Raw genomic sequence first — 19,978 nt, 5'->3', positions numbered from 1 at the left:
CAGTTTTATGCCATATTTTCACTGGCGTATCTGTGCTCCTTAACTCACAGGAAACTTTCCCCTCTTGCATGTGCATTTTCCTTGCTATTTGTTTTGGCCTTGGCAGTGCAGGTGGGTTGTCTTTTGGTTTTTGATTTTTGTTTGGTTTGGGGGGGGGGTGTGTTTGAGGGTGGGGCTTTTTTGTTTGTTTTGGGGGGATGTATGTGTTTTGTTTGTGATTTTTTGGTTGGTTCTTTTTGTTGTTGCGGGGTTTGTTGGGTTTTTTTTTTTAGTTTTGGGGTTTTTTTAAAAATTAATTATTTTTAAAATCACAGGTCTGTTCTGTTCACTAGTGTTCATTAGGCACAATCAGGTGTTTCAGGCCTCCTAAGGGGTTTCTCAGTATCTGATACGCTACCCTTCCTTTTATGGTATACTGCTATAATTGACTGTGAGGGAGGAGGTGCTTCTTTCACTTGATTTTTGTGGCAGGCACAAAAATACTTGTGCACTTGGTACTTTTTATATCTTCCTTCTGCATGTGAAAAGCAGCTCTCCATCTGTGCCCTGGCAGAATTCAAGCAGGTAGTAGGTTAATATGTATTATATGTATTCTCGGTGCTGGTGAGAAGAGTCCTGTCATGCATTCTTGCTTTTTTAGTATGTATGGAGATCTTAAAGGAAGTTTGCATACTTGGGAGGATGTTGCCAAGTGATTTATTGGATGCAAGTATTTTCATTAGCTATTAAAATGAAAAAGAAGGGAAAAAAAAAAGAAAAAGATGCTGTTCCTCTGATTTTGAAGAGAGAGCATTTGTTCAATTGTAACAGTCATTTTAAATTAAGGGGGATATAAGCCAGGCTGTCCAAAAGTCTTAGCCTGTATTGCCTGCATAGAATGTTCTGTTGGGTATCATTCCTTTCAGGACACATGTCTGTTTGTACTGGTGCCCCTAGGGAGGCAGTGTGTTGAGGTAGCTTTTTTTTTTTCTTTCCCCACCACTTCTGGGAAGCCTTCAGACAACTCTGGGTCCTTGACCTGCCCAGGAGCCAGTGGTCAGTCAACACAGTTAAAAAAGAAACAAACAGAAACTTCTGTGACCCAAGTTCCTCTGCCCTGGAGATAAATGCCTTGTATGAGAAGTCTGCAAAGAAAGTGTGTTTGCTCACGTGTGGCCTGCTTTGCAGGTGCAACAGAATTTAAATCTCTGCTACTTTAGAAGAGATCCAGGTTTCCAATTTGATTTGGGATTATTTAAACTTTTTTATTAGTCGTAGCAAGATGTTTGCCTTCTATTTGTCACACAGAGGGCTGCAAAACCAAGAACTTAAAACACAAGTGGTTCCAACATTATTTATGTAATTTGTTGGCTTTTAGTCTGCCCTCACTGATGTACATCCTGGCTATTAATGTAAAAAAGAAATCACTGGATGTGACAGTATGTCAGGTTATTTGAGGAAGGCTTTGCAACGCAGAAAAGACTTTCCTGTGTGTTCAGGTCAGGTGAGGATTTAGAGGAAAAACGAATGCTCAGAGTGAACAGTTAGACCTTTCTGCTTGTGTTCTTTTATGTTTCATTTGGTTCATGAAAGGTTTGGGTGCCTTTGAAGTGTCTGCAGCGTGTGGGGAGCTTGCTTTTCCTGCCTTTGGAAGACAGCAGTAGGGAGCAGGGGGTAGGTCATCTCTCTCCAGCAAAGCAGGGCTGCGAAGAGAAGAGTATAAACAGAGAGGGCTGGGCCCTTTTTAAGTCTTTACTATGCTCGGGGAGATACTTGAAATTCAGCCTAAAGGCTATGTTGGTAGTAAATTGGAGGGTAGACGATCAAGGGCCTTTGTGAAAATTGGACTGCACAATTGGGGAATGCAGAAGGGCTATGCCTGCTGTCAGGGCCAAAGGCTTGCTCTTGCAGGTTGGTGCAGGATGAGTATGGAGCTGATTTCTGTTTTGTGGGTGTTTTCATGAAAGGCTGTTACTACACGTTGTTGTTTCTAAACAGTTATTTTAATTTTTTTTTTTTTTTTTTTTGTCATTTAGAGAATGCTGCGGGTCATACAGGAGATTTCATTTGAGTACAATGAAAAGAGCACAGAAACCTGTTAAAGTGGCCAGGAGAGATGTATAAGTTTAAAAAGTCACTTTGCTGTACTGGCTTTCATCAAACTTGTGGCAAATTCGCTTTGTATTCCTGCAGGGCCTGGTTTGAACCAAATAGCTCAAGGGTGGAAGGCAGGGAAATAGAGGCCAGCTAAGCTAAGTAGTGCAGCTGACAGCCTCATAGAGGCTCAGTTATTGTTGGCTGTATACAGGCACATAAAGATAACCACTTTGGATGTCCCGCTTTATTTTCTACTATTAAATGTGTTTCTAAGAACTGGAAGAGAAAAAAAGGGTGTTCTTTCCACATTTTTAGTTGGATCATGTCAGCAAGTCCACCCATTGCATCTCTGTCCTTTCCTTTCTCCTTGCAGCAATATCCGGTGCTTCAAGATCGACCAGCCGTCGGCCGGCGATGCGTCGGGAGCGCCGGCGGTGTGGAGTCACGGCTACACGGAGGCGTCCGGCGTTAAGAACAAGTACGGCCTGGCTCGGGTTTTGCTGTGTGAGCGCCTCTGTGCCGAGACAAAGAGCTCCTTTCCTCGGTGGAAGTTGTGGGGACGTTTCAGGGCTCGCAGAGGCCAAGCCACGTCTCTCCATTTGTGTACCCAGCTCTCCTGCCTGGCTCTCCCCTTGGGTCTTTGTTAGGGAAGTTGCTAAGATACAAGGGTAGCCGACACATTTGGTCTGGGCAAGACTGCTACTTGCAAAAGATCTGAGTGTTTAAAAGCATTTTCCTCTTTGCAAAGCTTCTTTATCTTCAACCAAAGGATGTTTACCAAGCAAATCAGAGATACTAAAGAGGAGACAGAATGGGAAAAACTCTGAATATTCATAGTGTGTGGTGCTCCTGTGACTAAGGCAGCACTTGACAAATAATTTACCAAGAGTCTGCTAGCCTCTGTGTCGCTGGCAATGTGATGAATCTTTCTTTGTTCCTCAAATACCTTTTTAGAAATCTTCTGCTACCTAGGTTTCCGTAGCAAGTGCCAGCAAGCCTTTCCTAACTCTTAACTGATTGAAGGCACAACTTGGTCATCAGCATGGTAGATCCCAAGGATGCCTTTTCAAGCAGCAAGTGCAGTTTAAATTGGTGTCATTTCCGAGATACTTTCCCTCCCGTTTTTACAAATAAGAGACTTGCTCATGTGCTGAAAAGGAGGAAGTATCCTTAGGCCTTGGCTTGAACTTCCAGTATAGTTTTCTCCATGTCTTAGTACTGCTGATGGGCCTCATCCCCACAGCTCAGAAAGCAGTCCTGAAACACCTGTGACCAGAGGTGGTTAAAGCTGGCACTCTCTCTGGTCAAAATGACAAGTTGAGAAACTAGTAGTGGGATAGAACCCCTGATGTTTTCCTGCTTTGTTTTTACCCCTAGGCTGTGTGTGGCGGCACTTTCAGCGAACAACTTCTGTGACAACCGGGAGGCGCTTTATGGTGTGTTTGATGGGGACCGCAATGTGGAAGTGCCCTATCTGCTGCAGTGCACGATGAGCGACATCCTGGCAGAAGAGCTGCAGAAAACAAAGAATGAGGAGGAATACATGATCAACACTTTCATCGTTATGCAGAGGTAAGTCTTGGATCTGGAGCTTTTTTTACCTTGTCTGTGTTTATAGTGCAGTTTCTTTGCTTTTGGGTCAGGCACCTGCTCTTGCTTCAAAGAAATTGGGGGGGAAGCCTTGGTATCTGGCTACAGTGTTTTCTTTTATTGCTTGTTTTGTGAATATTGCCTCAGTTCCTTTCAGGTGTGGGGAGAAAAACCCCAACACCTCTCCAGCCAAACAAAAAAATCCCAGCCCACCTGCAGAGTTACTAAAATGCTCATGACTAAGTGGTGGGTGAAGTTTTATTCCTTTTTGGTATCTTCTCCAAGTCTTAAGGTTTACAATTGGCCATAACCAAATCAGTGGTATGAATGTCTCAATCATCTTTTTCAACTTCCTTCCTACAACTGCCTGCAAAGCCTGAACTCATCCTTGCAGTTTCTGTGTACCAATTCAGGTTATTTAAGGCTACACAAATATTTAAAACACGTGGTCTGACTTCTTAGAAATCCCTTTGGCCTTTGAATATTATTTGAGTATGACCCATCCAGAGAGCTTGTGATACAAAAGCTGTGAGTGTAATTGTAGTTCTGCATAGTGGTTTGGAAATTGTGTGTGCTGTTCTGGACAGGAGAAGGAATTGTGCCTAGGGAGGCACTGGGTGAAGGAGGAGTATGAGGGGAATTGAACAGAGGAGAGTGAAGAGGTCAGGGAAACAGGGGAAAGCAAATAAGCAGCTTAGAGACTGAGTAAGTGGATCAAATTAAAAGTAGCATTGCTTATTGTTGAATTGCACCCTTGGAAAGGAAAAATACTGAAGTTGTTGTATTGGGAAAGATAGGGAAGCAGTAGGGTGGCATTGAGTCTTATAAACACAAGGGAGAAAACACTTCCTTCCCATAATTGCTTATAACAATGCCTCAGACTGCTAACTGAGAAGGTGGTTGCCATATACTTAAAATATTCAAAAATAATAACAATTTTGAGTACTTGAAAGTACTTACTGAGTGGTTTTGTTTGCCACTAATGCAATTTATGAGGAATGTGGCATTCCTACAAAAAGCTCCTCTTTTTTATTTTTTAAATTTTGGTCTCAAATCAAAATCAGCTGACCACTTCTTTGGAGAACCAGAAATAGTATTCATTCCAGTTGCATTTAGCCATTCAGTGATGCTTACAGACAATATGCAGCACTCCTAGAGTGTGTTTGTAAAAAATAATGTAGAAAGCACATTGAGGCTTGGTTGCAAATTTAATTGTCCATTCTGTCCCCAGGATTTTGAATCTAAAGTTCTTATTAGCTATGTCTAGCTTTAATATAAATATTAATAATTAGCTTTCTAATTACTATAGGAGTAAGATTCTCATAAACAAGCTGGCTGGGAAGGATGAGTGTTTCTTCACAGTCTAATATTGAAATTAATTTATATTTTAATGTCAGGCTTCTGAAAACTTGGATTTTATCCATAGATTTTTTTTTTCTACTGTGGCTTCTGCTGAAAAAGCAGGCTTAAACATTTCTAAGAACTTTTTTAATGGGTTAGTACCTGACAGCATAAATGAAAAATGTACCTTCTTACAGTGGAATTCACAGCCATTGTGATTTTTTTGGTCATAATTTAATAACTTTTAAGAGAATTATCCTGAAGATATCACCTCTGCCTTCTGCTTTTGCTCAAAAGTAGAGGTTTTTTACAATCAGAATTATTATTTTTATAATAAGATACTTAGCTTCAGAAGCCAAAGCTCTGTCTGACCTTTAAAACAAATATCTATTAGATGTAAAGGAAAAGACAACTGTGAAACTCTTAGAAGTGCAAATATTTATTTTTTTATTTTTTTTTGACTGAGCATTTTTGAGTATCTGCATATGTGAAAATAACACCCTGCCTGAGAGTTGCACGTGGGATCCCTGCAGTGCTGCTGCTGCAGTGTCACAGTCTTCAGTGGAGACCTTTGTTTATGTCCCAGTGATCCAGTAGAGGCAGTGCCCCGAATGCTTCTGATTGTGGAACAGCGGCTGTTTCTCCCTAGTGCCCCTTATACTTGTTTTCCAATTAAAGAACAATCACTGTTTTGTTTAAATTCCAGGAAACTTGGAACAGCTGGACAGAAACTTGGAGGCTCTGCTGTCCTTTGCCATATAAAACATGATCCCATGGACCCTGGTGGATGCTTCACGCTAACCTCAGCAAACGTGGGGAAGTGCCAAACCGTTCTCTGCCGGAATGGGAAACCTCTGCCTTTGTCCAGGTGTTACATGATGAGCTGTGAAGAAGAGCTGAAGAGGATTAAGCAGCATAAGGCCATTATCACAGAGGTTAGAGAACAGCTGGGGATTGTTGCAACTTGTAGCTTCTTTGAAGAGCATTTGCACAGCAGTGCATGAATTTACATGTTGATATCAGAGACCTCTAGAAGGTGGTGTTCATAGTGTAGGTTCCTCAGTTGCATTTTTCCTTTCAAGTTGATTCATACATTTGTACCGTGCAGTCAAGTTGCTTTTCCATTCCATTGCCATGCTGGATTTTGATTAGCTTTCAAGAGTGAGCAGCTGTGAGCACGTTGCATTGAAACAGGAAAGCAGATACTCTCCTTCTAATGGGAGAGGAATTGCTGTGTTGGAACTGTCATGGAGAGCTTTTCCAATTAAAAAGGATGAGAGGGCAGAGCACTTGGAGCAATGCCGTCCTTCCCTTAGGAGTCTCCTTGCTCCTGGCAGGCTGATTTTGCTGTCTGAGCTATGTTCCCAGAACTGCCCTTTGACAGGCTGCTCTTGAAGAGAGCACTTGCCCAAAAGGAAAACTCACCCTGTGCTCAGCTGAACCATGAGAGACGAGAAAACTATTTGTTCCTTTCTTAAGAAGCTTGAAGCCAATGCTGTCAGTTTTGCTTTGCCTTGTGTGACACATGCAGAGGAATAGATAAATATCGAATCCTCCTAATGGTGGAGGAAAGGGCAGTAACCTCCCTGCTGTGTGCCCATTTGAGGTTTTCCTTCCTAATTTGCCCTAAACTAGGACAGCCTGAGAGCAGGGTGGGCTTCTGTGTGTGGGGTAAGCCATGTGCCTGTTGATCTTGCCTGGGAAGATCAAATGTGATCAAATGAAGATCTTGGCTGGGATCTCAAATGTGACAAGTTGAAAGGGAATCACTCCAACATAGTGTGCATCATGGAGACACGTTCATTCTGTGGCTCCATAGAGGAAAAGGGAAATTTCTGGGCTGAATCTTCAGATGACTCACTGATTTCATGCACACTGATGGTTTATCACTGCTGTCAGCTTTCTAATGGGAAAGTTAACAAGCAGACATGGGGGCTTTTTTTCTTCTGTGTGATTGTAAAGAGGAAGCTTTTTTAGTCTTGGTTCACTTTTCTGTGAAATTATCTGCTTTATAATAACCCCTACAGTTATTAGCTGGACCCAAAGAGTGTAAATCCTTACCTTTTCTGTTCTTCTTGAATACGCAATTAGCAGGGTGCAGCTATCCCCAGCAGGCTGACAGATAGGCAGACTTGCTGTTTCAGACACTTGCTCTGCTTATTCTGGCAGCTTGGATTTTAACCAGGACATGATTCTGGGATTTGGACGTGCATGGGATTCTTTTCTCAAATGTGTCCTTTTTTACTGATGTTATCCCTTCAGATACTACTCCTCCTCCCTTTGGAAATGTCATATCTAAGTGGAAATGTAGTAAGTAATTGGGGCGTGTAAAACATTTCACTACAACTCAGCTGACTGAGAAATGCAGACTTGCTCTCTGCTACATTTGACTTGCATGCTTAATTTAAAGGTTTTTTTTTAAATGAACCTTGGTTTCTAAAGTGATGAGCCAAGATGAAACCTACAATTATTACAGCTGCAAGAGAAGACTTGTAACTGAATGACCTGCCCCTGTATCAAATGTGTGTTGCCTTGCTCTGTCTAAAGCCAGATACCGTGGGTGGAGGAGGGATAAGTCTGACTCACTGGTTAAAGATTTGTCCAGTTGGCTCTTGCAGCTGCAGGAGCAGAATAGATGGCTCTTTGTTGCAGCCTTCTGCTTTGTTGGTCTGTGCATAGGTGGTGTTGATGACAAATCAGTCGGGTGTAGGAGGCACAGTGCAGGATTGCAAACCAGCTCTTGCTGTGCTCTAATCTCAGCTCTGCCACCTCCTTGCAAGTCACTTTGCTTGTCTGTCTCCTTGTCTGTGAATGGCAGTGTTGGGGGTGCTGCAAAAACAACCATCAATACAAGACAAGGAGAGGAAGGTACTGTACATCTTTGTCGGTCTTGTTGCCAATTTCCTGTCCTTTCTAATTTCAGGATGGCAAAGTGAATGGTGTGACAGATTCAACAAGAATCTTGGGGTACACCTTCCTTCACCCAAGTGTTGTGCCGCGTCCTCATGTCCAGTCCATCACCTTAACTCCACAAGATGAGTTCTTCATTCTGGGGAGCAAGGGGCTGTGGGACAGCCTCTCGATGGATGAAGCAGTTGAGGCCGTCAGAAACGTGCCTGATGCGCTGGCGGCCGCCAAGAAGCTTTGCACTTTGGCCCAGAGTTACGGCTGCAACGACAGCATCAGCGCTGTCGTGGTTCAGCTCAACGTGACGGAGGACAGCTTCTGCTGCTGTGAGCTCAACGGGGTCCCACCCCCCAGCCCAGGCATCTTCCCCCAGTCTGTCAACGTGGTCATCAAGGACAGGCCCACAGACGCGCTCGGGATGCCGTCTTCGAGCAGCGGCATGGCTTCGGAAATCAGCAGCGAGATCTCCACCTCGGAAATGAGCAGCGAGGTGGGGTCCACAGCCTCGGACGAGCCTCCCCAGGTGGCCATGAACGAGAACAGCCCGGCGTACCCGGGGGAGCAGCGCTGCATGCTGCACCCCGTCTGCCTGTCCAACTCCTTCCAGCGGCAGCTCTCCAGCGCCACCTTCTCCAGCGCCTTCTCCGACAACGGCCTTGACAGCGACGATGAGGAGCCCATCGAGGGCGTGTTCACCAACGGCAGCCGCGTGGAGGTGGAGGTGGACATCCACTGCAGCCGAGCGAAGGAGAAGCAGCTTCTCCAAGTGCCAGTGGAAGCCAGTGACGAAGGTATCGTCATCAGTGCCAATGAAGATGAGCCTAGCCTTCCCAGGAAAGCTGAATATTCTGCCATGGGCACAATCGGGCGCCGGCGAGGCAACGGCTCCGTGGCACCACACGAGAGGAGCCATAACTTAATTGAAGTTGCAACGGATGCGCCACTCAGAAAAACCGGGGGCTACTTTGCTGCTCCAGCACAACCTGATCCTGATGACCAGTTCATCATCCCGCCAGAGCTCGAAGAAGAAGTCAAGGAGATTATGAAGCAACACCAGGAACAGCAACAGCAGCAGCAGCAGAGGCAGTATCCAATGGACCACCTGGCAGACTATTACGACACACCACTATGACCCACTCTAGTTTCTGCTCAGAAATAAACTAACAAATAAGGAGACTTGACTGTGAGACCCAGCGGGCTTGCATTACAGCAGGGGTTTTCCTTATCCTTTTCCTTTATATACTTCCTTTTCATTATCCTGCCACTACAGATAACTGCAGCTTTTCAGTTTGTTAGGTTTAATATTCATTGACTTTCTTCTAGAGACGCTTGACTGGTAAAGTTTAAAATAGTTAACCCTCCCTTAACATATCAAGTGTAAAAACAGGAAAACAAAACAAAAAAATAAAAAAAAATAAAAAGGTTTAATATATTGCTGAGAAACAGATGATGATGTAATATTTTTTAAAATGGCTTGTTTGTTTTGTTCGAAAAGCAGGGCAGTAGCCAGTGCTAAATGATTTAAGTAATATTGTAATACTGTATTTCTTTGAGAGAAAAGGCTTTTTTTGGTCTTGAAAATGATAGACATTTGTAGAATATGGAGACTAACTCCTAGGAGTTGCTTTACTCTTTCAGGTGACTTAAGTCACTGAGATTCACTAATTTTCTCTGAGAGAACAGTTGATTGGGAAATTCCTGTAAATAGCTCAGTGTTGTATAGTGATGCTTACATGTTTTGTAGCCTCGGCATTAAGGACACAACCTGAAAAACTGACCTTTTTTCTTAAGTGACTCTTTGGGCCATGGTCATTAAGCGTAATGGACTGTGTGGCTGTGTACAAGTTAGCTAGAGCCCAGGTGGTGTAGACTGTTCAAAGAAACCCACTTTTTCCTCCGGTCTCTTTCTTTCCTTACTTTTACAGACACGTTTTGTTTGTGTTCCTTACTGCTGCCACAACCAGCATGATTGTATAGAGCTCATTTGCTGTAGAACATTTACATACCAAGAGTTATATTAAAGCCGAATGCACAAATGAACATGTCATAATTTTTGTTATAATAAATATGAAATTTACACCTGATGTCTGCTTTTATGTCTGACTAGCTGAGCAGCAGCTCTCAAACAGCAACTTGCTGTGGTTCCTCAGCTTGCTGCTCAGTTAAACCAAGAAGTGTTGAAACTTTTGTCAGCTCGATCACATTTTTACACTAATTGCGGAAGCTCACATGTACTTTCAGAATTCAAAGGTTGTGCGAAGTGGCCTTTAAAAGATACAAACCAACTCTCTGAGGAATTGACCTCTTCCTTTTTTTCCTTCTCGGTACTAATTCAGCACTATTGATTTGCCCTTTGCCACAATATTGACAATGCCTGAAGACTGAAGAGGAGCGGTGTGCTCTGGCTCTGTCCCATTGGGATTGAGTGACTGAAGATAGAAATGATGAAGGGATAACAAAAGGTAGAAGGAAAGCATTGGATACTGAAAGAAGAGAGAAAATATGAGGAGAAGGCAGAAAAGTGAATTTTAAACTACCTATGTAAATTTGCTCCAATGTGCTGCATGAACGAGTTCGATGGCAATCAGACTTTGGTAGCAAAGGGGCATCTTTTTGTAATTCCTGTGGGAAAGGAGCAATGTCCTCTTTCAGTATTGTCCCCAGCCAACTGCTCCATTTTACTTCTCACTCTTTAAAAGCTGAATTAGTGTGCAGTCATGACAGTGTCTTGTTTCTTGGCATTTGGTCTGTATTTGGGAAGAGGACTGTGGTGACAGGCTGTTGTCGTTATTCTGTTCTAGGGTGAAAAAGCCAAGTTAGAACAGGATTGCTGTTAACAGAAGATTTTTAGTTACTTTTCCTTAATAACAATAACAATGGAGGAGCAAATATTAAAATATCTGGTTTGATAAATGTTTATAGCACTGTCTACTGTAGATCTAGAAGATTGTATTTCATTGTAATTTGAGCTTCAAAATATCTCTTTCTTAAAAAAAAACTCATTAAATAATGTATTTAAACAAAAAAGGTTTATGGTTTATTGGTCAGTAATTCTTAGGTGCTCTTTGGTAAACAGTTTGTCTGTTTCAGATTTTGCTGAATTCATTCATTGTCCTTGGAAAACGTTCTCTTTTTTTTCCCTTCTGCTCCTATGCTGCTTGAGGCTGAAGGTGATAACTAGCAAGGACACTACCTTTATTTTCTTGCTGCTGGTGGAGGAGTAACCTTGCTGCTGCTGTCTGTGGTCTCTGTGCTAAGGTGTCTCTGTTGTGCCATACATGGGGTACCCCAGAGAGAGGAGCAGGGGGCAGAATAGGGGTGGAAGGGGAACCTTTATGTGAGCTAAACTGTGGCTCAGTGCTGACAACTGCTACTCCTCTCATGTGAGTAGGAGGATATGCACATAGGCTCTGTAAAGACTTTCTCTTTCCTCCATTTGAAGGACAGGCTCCCAAGAACTTGCATTCTTGAATGCCCCTGTGGCATTCACTGCTTACAGGCAACCAGGTTTCCCTCCTTATGCCCTTACTTTGAAGTGTATATGGTCAAAACTGACAGCCCACTGAAGGCTGCCCCTTTCAGCCCGGTGCCTTCTGTAAAGTTAGCAGCAGCATCCTGGAGTCAGGGCTTCTGTGGCAGCAGGGTGACAGGATTTTGGTGGAGGAACTGTACTTTCGGGTTTTTGCTCTGCCTTGAAAAAGATGGCTGTGATAGTAGTCTGTCTTAGAAAGTCATAATGTGAAGGATTGATGCATTCATAGGGGCAGCTTCATCCCTCTGCTGGGCTTTGTGTACGTGTCGGCCTAGATTGGTAGGCTGGATGGCTTGCTGCATGTTTGTAAATAGCATTTATTTTTAAACAAGGGCAACAGGTATTTTGTTCTGGCTTTAAACTGGGACTTGGGAAACAAGATACAGTGTCTGCGACTCACGGTTTTTCTGGATATTGCCATCCTCTTTCACAAAAGGGGGTTAGTGTGTTCTTACCTCATGAGGGCTGATTGCATCTCACTGATTGCATCTACATGTGCTAATAGTGCACATGATTTTTTGATTATGTTCAGTGTATTTTGCACAGTTTTGACCTACTGGGAACTCTGACTCAAAGAGATGTGGATTTTATTTGCAGAACTTGACAGCTGTAGCAGGGACAATGGTTGGGAGTTTAAAAGGCTTTCCACCATGGAAAATGTAGAACCCCATTACCTTTATGATCAAACCTTGCATGTCCTTTGAAACTTGCTGATAGTTGCATCTGAGACAAGCAGAAATGCATGAAAAGGAGGAGGTAGATGGCTGATGACAGAGAAATGAACATTATTTCCTGGAAGGTAATTTTAAACAGAAGGTTGTGGTACTATTGAGAAGTAACTGAGTGGCTTCTGTGCTTGTGAACGCGAGCCTTTTGTTAAAAGCCATAAAAACTTTTTTCTTGCTTTCTGCTCACAGTGCTCTACAGTAATGCATTTTGTTGTGCCAGAATAGCCTGTTGGCATCTTGCCTGTGCATTCATGTGTGGCACCACCATCTCTGTGATGGCGACCAGTGCCATGGTGGCATCGCCTTCCTCTTGCCTTACTGGCCTTGGAGTATGCCACTGCACCCGTGTGGGTTGTCTCCCTCACAGCCACAGAATGTGCTGCTACTGTAGTGCCCTGTAAGTCTTGCTTCAAGTAATCTCTTCATAGCAAGCTCGGCTTCATCACCAGCCCTCGTGTTTAAAACTCATACACGTAATTTTCCAGCAAATGGCTTTTTTTTTTTTAAGTGTAACTTTGCTACTTTGGAAGTGCGTCTGTGTGGGGCTGGGTGTTAATGGAATGTCACACTTGGTTCTGAAGATAATTTCTGCATCTGCACTAGTCATGGATGGTGCCTCTTGGGTGCAGCCGTGCAGGTCTGGACTTGCAAATGTGCGCTTGAGTGGGTTGGTTGGGATAACCCTGTGAAGGGTATGCTGGTCTGAGGAGCAGGAGGGCTTGAAATCAATTCAAGCAGAGCAGTAGGATTCAAAGGAGTGAAAAGAATAGTAACTTCAGCCTGATCCGCCTGATTTCCCTGGACACTGCCAGCCCTTACTGGAGAGATGCGCTTTTTCTGAGAGGAGAAGGCACTCAAGCCAAACAGTTCTCAGCCGTGCTGTTGGGTCAGGTCCCTCAGAGCTTTGGCTGCAGCCGGGAGCTGTATGGCCAGAAAGTGGTAAAAATACCTTTTGGGCTCAGCTGGAACCAGGACAGTCTTGGCGTCTGTTAAATGACTGTTTACTTTTCTCTCTTAACCTGCTTTACTGCCCTGCTTTGTTAGTTCGATTGTCTTGTTTGGGGCTAATGTCTGCTATTGTTGCAGTAATTGCTTTGTCTTATAGATTTGTTACCTGCGTGCTTGCACTGAGGGTTTCATGGGGTGCTGCATGAACCAATCTGTTTTCTCTCGACTGCTTGCATTTTGCTGTGCCTTACACTGATGCTCTAAGTGTTCAAATGCCCTGCCTAAAAAGACTGCTGCTTCTGTGGAAAGCTGAAAGTTAAAATTTTTCTGCTGCCTGAGAGCAAGTAACTCTTGCAGCCATTTTAATCAAAAGGTGGGGATGGAAAACCCCCAAGTATTAGGTAGATTAACCGCAGCCCCAGGGCAGAATCAGTATACCATTTATCTAGGACATCAGTGTGGAAAGAGTTCCTTGTTTGCTCTAAGTCCCTGGTTTAAATGATTGGTCCCTGCTTTTATCCAGACCATTTTATTTGTATTTCCATTCCTGTTGAGGTCAACAGTTCATCCTTTAGATCATCCTTTCTCGGGCTGACAAGTTTGGATTCACCTGCGGTTGACTTGGATACCTCGTCCTACCTTTTATCTCATGCCATGAGCTAAGCTTGCCCTCTAGGCTGAGACTGAGGCAGGATCTGAACGAGGCAGACGCTATCTCATCTTTTTCCATGTTTTTTTAATATTGTAAGCTAAAGGGAGACACTTAAACCGCAAGAGCTCATCAGAAGCATGACGGCATGAGGAAGCTGTTGTATAATAACTGCAGTGTGACAGAGACCTGGGACAGGCAGGACTGGTCTGCTCCCAGGAGCAGGTGATCTGCTGAGACTTTCTGCTGTAGGAGGGTCAGGATGCCTGATTTACAATCAAAATGGGGATTCCTGCATGTCCTACTTTGGGGGAGAGGATGAAGTATGCAGTCCCGAGGCTGGGAAGTAGTTCCTGCTAGTGGATGAAGTTCAGCTGGCTCTTCTTGCCCTGTTGCCCATTAGAGTCTCAATTCCAATGTCCTGTGCTTATCACAGCCTCTGGTGTTTTTGTTTGAGCTTGTTCTAATATGTCTCTCACTAAAACTTAAGGAGACGGAAAAAGGATCATTCACCAATGGTTTTGTAGAATTGTCTATGGAGGTTTGTGTTTAAGGGCATGTAGGTAACTTAGGGGTGTCCCAGGGGCCATCAGTGGGCAGGGATGGGGCTGTGGAGGCTTTTAGGAGCTCCCAGTGCCAGCAGCCCTGTGGTGAGAGCCTGGGCACCAGACACAATGCTCTGAGCACAGCAGGCTCTTCTCCCCTCGTCAGATTCAGCACAGCTGCACCAAGAGAAATAAATGTGTTTTAACCATAAAGTTGTCAGTATTGACTCGTGGAACAGATGGGATTGTTTTGCTAATTAAATATATGCTGTTGAATGCTTTAAAGGAAATTGGGATGCAGAACTATGAAGAGAGACTGGTGTAGCAGAAGTCTGTGACTTGTAAGATGCTTTTTTATTTTAATCCCTCTTAAGGAGACGCCAGCATTTTGTGGGAAAAAAATCTTGCAGTAGGTGCACTTGCAGTCAGTACTTGGTCCTGCAATTACAGAATATATATAGTGACATATAGAGCACAGAATAGTGCATAGAATATATAGTGAAGTATTCTGCTAAAATGTATTTAAAATTGGGTGGCAAGGAAGAGCAAACATTGCTGTGTCTTGTTAAAGTGGCCAAAGGTATCCTCCTGAAAACAGCAAATCTCCCTGAAAGCAAGCCTAGCAAGGCACCTATGGTAGTTTCATTTAACAAGGGGTAAAGAGATTTTTCTGTTCTCTCATTTCTGTTGGGCAAAATTTGAGCACGAATTTTCAGAATTTGTTGTTTTGCTGTTCAGAATCAGCTCAGGTATCAGCAGAGCCATTCCGTGGCATTTTTTGAATGCTTTGGAGATAAGAACGTGGGAAAAGATGTCCCTAGATGTCCTGCACGATCAGAAATGTGGATGTGTAGGAAGAGGGATCCACAGCAAGTGACCTTCCCCACTCCCAGGGGGTCTGTGGCTTGCACTTGTTTGAACCAGGAACAATGTCCTTGTGAAGATTGATCAGAGATAGCTTTCAGGCCTCCTGGGTTTTTTTCTGATGAGGAACTGAGCGTTTCTATTTGGGGTGAGGAAAGGCGTAGTCCTGCTGTCCGTACTGATTGAGAGCTGCAAGGGCTCCCCCTCGTGTTACCTCGGGACAGGAGCAGCATTGCTGCATCTTCCTCCTTGGCTGCTGCCAGCTGCACCGGCTGCATCCCGCACCCTTGTCTCCCGCCCCATCGTGCGAGCCATGCAGGAGCACCAGAGGCCCGGGAAAGCCTTTCTTCAGATGAGGCAGGAAGGCAGAAACACTGACACAGTGGGACTCTGCTTTGCATAGACTGAGGGTTCTTAGAAGCCTCCTGCATGTTCGAAGTGTTTGAGTCCAAGGGCTGAAGGAGCCAGGGAAGCCACACCTGCTACTGCTCAGGAGAGCACCTGCAGTGCTGCCAGGTAAAACAGGGTCTTAGCAAGATCTCACGTAGTCTTAGGAAACTATGTGCAATGAGATCTTGATCCCAGCATGTCTTTCTTATTTGGACCAATAAACTGCCAAATCATCACTGTCAGAGCTCATTCACAACAGTCTAAAAATCTGAATTCCCTTCAAGTTGCACAAGTGCTGAAGCATGTCCAGAGAAGGGCAGTGGAGCAGGTGAAAGTCTAGAGCACAAGTCTGATGGGGAGCAGTTGAGAGTTGCTTTATTTTGGATGTTTAGGAGAAAAGGAGGCTTGGGAGATATTATCTCTCTTTACAACTGCATAAAAGGAGGGTGTAGCCAGGTGGGGATCTGCCTCTCCTCCTAAGTAACAAAATGAGAGGTAATGGCCTCAGGTTGGACCAAGGCAGGTTTAGAAAAATTTTTTCACTGTAAGGGTGTTCAGAAACTGAAACAGGCTGCCCAGGGAACGGGTGGCATCACTATCCCTGGAAGTGTTCAAAGGATGTGCTGTGGGCACTTGAGGACATGGTTTAGAGATGAACACAGCAGTGCTGGGTTAACAGCTGGACTTGATGATCTTAGAAGTCTTTTCCAACCTTAATAACTCTGTGATACGGCCATCTTGTTGGGGAACTATTTTTGCACTCTGAAGCACCCTGTTTGCACCTGTGTGCATCTGTCTCATGAGCCTTTCTACATCCTTCTGAAAAACTAATTACCTGTAAGACACATGCAGGCATTTCCCAGACTTGAGCCCTTCAGCGCGGCCTGAGAGTTTTGGGGAGCCCAGTAGCAGGTGTAGGTCTGTGTGCAAAAGGCATCCCTGGAAATCAATAGACCATTTGTAGTAATGAAGGGCATCCTGTGACTTGCCCGTTTTGCACTGTCACACGCTCAAACCAATTACATCAAATGCCTTGACAACTGGTGGACCTTGCGAGGGGTCTCATGTTTTATTTATGACGGGTGATGCTAAGCATCTGTGACAGTTTTTATGCTGGGCTGGCATTAAGCTGCTGCAATACACTCAGCGCCACCGTTTCTGGGAGATGGATGATTTGAAGGAGAAGAGTAATGACGAATGTCACAGCTGTCATAAACAATGCACTCATGGTGCCCTTCAATAACTTACCTGAGTCTTGAAAAAGAAAAGGAGAGTCCAAGTTGGGCAAACGTGACTGAGGGATGTGAGTTACTGAAGGTCTGATGTGTATCTGTAGCTTTGCTTAACTCGATGGTGAATGTAAGTTGTGGTGGAAAACTACCAGAACAGTAACTTTAATGAAGGCAAGTTGGCAGTAAAATGCATGGATTATGAAAGGAAAATTCCATTCAAACTGTTCTTTAGTGCTCTAATCCCTGTATGTATTCTCATCAATTTAAAGCAGTTTCCTATGTAAACTGAGATCTGACTTTCCTTAACACTAAGCCTTGAATTCAGTTTCTGCTGTTGAACAACTGGTTTGTGTCCCTAGTTGTTTCTGCACATTGGATACACTCAAACTCTTCTCTGGAGGGCTCATGAAGAAAGCTTAAATTGGGATAAATGTATTATAGTCTGGGAATGTTTTCTTCTAATTTTCTTTTGTCCTTAACAAAATAGGAGAGCTTCTTGTTTCTGCTTACCTGAAAATTTCCTTTCTGTGGATGGGTACAAAGGTCCTTCCCCCTTACAGCTGCTCTGCAGCAGGATGGCAATGCCATCCAAATACACGCAGATCTTCCAGAAGCACCAGATTTCAGTTCCAGACAGATGAATTATTTGGGAAATGTTAAAAGTTATGTTGAGCTTATTTGGAAGAGTAAACATCCTCTCTCCTCTTTGTCCTCCATCCCCCTAATTTTGCCTTTTACATTGAAACAAGAGACCTGTGTCCTTGGATGTTGATCTGCTCTCTTTTGGACAAGATTTACCCCAGACTGAACTATTTTATCAATTTGTTTGAATAAAAAGAAAAAAAATCTAGGAAAAATGGGTGCTCAAAGGTGCCTACCCCAGCATGAGGAAATTTTCATGGCACTTTACTCAGTGCTGGGATGCAGGATCAGGGGGAGGACTCCCTTCCTTCCTTCTTCCACTCTACTTTCTTTTCTTCTATCTTTCTCAGCCTAAATATCTTATGCCCTTTGTTTCCTCCTCAAGATAAGGGTATGGAGACACGTTTTTTTTCAAAGACAGGTTGTTTTTCTCTGAGAATCTTCTGTGGGGAGAGGATCCCTCTGTGGGTAGCTAATGCTGGGGGGCTCAGCTGGAGGCTTTTCTCTCTGACTGACTAAAGCTGTTTGCTCACACACTGAAGCAGACTGGTGCAAATTGATGGCTTAAATCCAAGGGGGCTGGCCAGGAGTCTCACAGGTAACTGAGATGAATGAGCTACTCAGCCCAGCTCCTTTTACTAGTGACCTGTCATGTGCAGTGGGGCTTTCTTTTCTCCTGCCAGGCAGCTCCAGTTCACCCTGCAACCTGCATCCATTTCCTCACATCTCCAGGGATGGTGGCCATTTTGATCTTCTTTGTGAAGGTTCAGAAAAGGCTTGGTGTGCCAAAAGGCTTCTTGCTGTACCTAAGGCTTTGAGGTTGAGAGATGATGTGGTGTTTGCCCTCAGGACAACCTCTTGGAGAAGGGCAGGTTGGTCTTTGCTATCCCTGTTTCCTTCACAGCAGGTGAGGAGCTGTGGTGGTCACAGAGGGCAAGCTGGATACACCCTGAGGATCCCCCTACCAAAGAGGGACTGAGGGTGATGTCTGGATGCAGTCCTTTGGCTTCAGGTGAATTAGGCTGTCAGGGACTGCGTGAGAGAAACAGCTGAGCTTGTTTTCAGTGCTGACCTTGAAGGCTGCACATAGGCAACGCACACACATGTATGCACAGGGCAAGCAGCAGAGAAAGGCTGAAAGAAGTGGTAAGGCTGACAGAAGCCATTTGCCCTGCCTTTGCTTACCGGTCCAAATGTGGATTATTGTCCTGTACTAACTGGCAGTCACTGCTCAGAGGTAATGGTCAGGCACAGCCACCTCCAGCAGAAAGTGGGAAGGCTAATCTGCCCTGGAAAAAGGACCACCTGCCAATGGCAGCTGGGAACGATAGCCTATTGCAGCGTTAGTCACATGTGTCTGCTAGGAAATCTCTGCTCTTGTACTACACTTTCCCAGCTCACACAGTCAAGACTTCCATGTCTTCTAGAGGACATCAAGCATGGTGTTGTTACAGCTGGAAAGCAGAGGTGGTTTGGATTGTTCTGATAGTATTTGGCTTGTCCTTCACCCCAACAGGTAGGAAAGCTTCTTCTTTTCCTGACTTAGTCCTGTGAGAAGTATTTCTGGGATTTTCCCCTCCCCTCTGTGAAGTGAGTGGGGAAAACAACAGTGTTCATTAATTTTTCACAGTTACTCCCTAATCTTTCTTCATGGTGTCAGGGAAGGAAAAAAAATCAAGGCACAAAACTTGCAAGAGACTTTCAATCACTGGGCTGTGGCTTTCTTTGGGGTCCCTCTGCTTGCAGGACCTTGGCATGTTTGTTGATTGACACCAAAATGACAGCTGGAATGCTTGAGGGAAGGGATGCCATCCACAGCCACCTGTCAGGGTCTCCAGGCCTAAGGAGTGGGCCAATATGAACCTCATGAAGTTCAAACAAGGCCAACTGCAAGGTCCTGCATGTGGGTTGGGACAATCATCAGTATCAGTACAGACTGGGTGGTGAAGGGATCAAGAGCAGCCCTGTGGAGAATGACGGGGGGATAAAAAATGGTGCCTAAAAAAATTGATTTCAACTGGAAGTGTGTTCTTGCAGCCCAGAAAGCAAATCATATCCTGGGCTACATCAAAAGCAGCATGGCCAGGAGGGTGAAGGGAGGGGGGATTCTCCCCCTCTGCTCTGGTGAGACCCCACCCAGAATGCTGCATCCAGCTCCAGGGTCCCCAGCACAGAAGGGACGTGGACCTGTTGGGGTGAGTACATAGGAGGGTCAGGACAATGGTCAGAAGCCTGGCTATGAAAACATACTGAGAGCTGGGGTTGTTGAGCCTGAACAAAAGGCTCTGGGAAGACCCTTTTGTTTTTCAATGTATAAAAGAGGGCTGATAAATGTGGAGAGAGACTTTTTACTAGAGCCTGTAGTGACAGGACAAGGAGGGAACCATTTTAAATTAAAATAGAGTAGAATTAATTTTGTTATAAGGAATAAACTTGAGGCTGTATAAGTTAGAAATATGTGGGGATGATGAGTGCAGGGAAGCCACTGGGTGAGGAGCTGAGAGAATGTGACTGGGACTGAACTGTATTCAGCA

The 19,978-nt window shown here is 44.3% G+C and overlaps 1 protein-coding gene across 1 annotated transcript in view; it reads left to right on the top strand.

Moving 5' to 3' along the window:
- Positions 1-9,998, top strand: part of PHLPP1 (PH domain and leucine rich repeat protein phosphatase 1) — a 136,241-nt gene extending 126,243 nt beyond the window's left edge. The window contains exons 14-17 of the mRNA XM_015617996.1: positions 2,450-2,554; positions 3,454-3,648; positions 5,714-5,942; positions 7,931-9,998. Coding sequence (XP_015473482.1) covers positions 2,450-2,554; positions 3,454-3,648; positions 5,714-5,942; positions 7,931-9,046 — 1,645 coding nt within the window. The 3' untranslated portion in view covers positions 9,047-9,998. The remainder of the gene's footprint in view (positions 1-2,449; positions 2,555-3,453; positions 3,649-5,713; positions 5,943-7,930) is intronic.
- Positions 9,999-19,978: the final 9,980 nt, after the last annotated feature.

The sequence above is a fragment of the Parus major genome, chromosome 2, assembly GCF_001522545.3.
Source record: "Parus major isolate Abel chromosome 2, Parus_major1.1, whole genome shotgun sequence".
Taxonomy (NCBI): domain Eukaryota; kingdom Metazoa; phylum Chordata; class Aves; order Passeriformes; family Paridae; genus Parus; species Parus major.
Note: the sequence above shows the minus strand (reverse complement) of the source record. Positions and strands in the feature narration are given on the sequence as shown.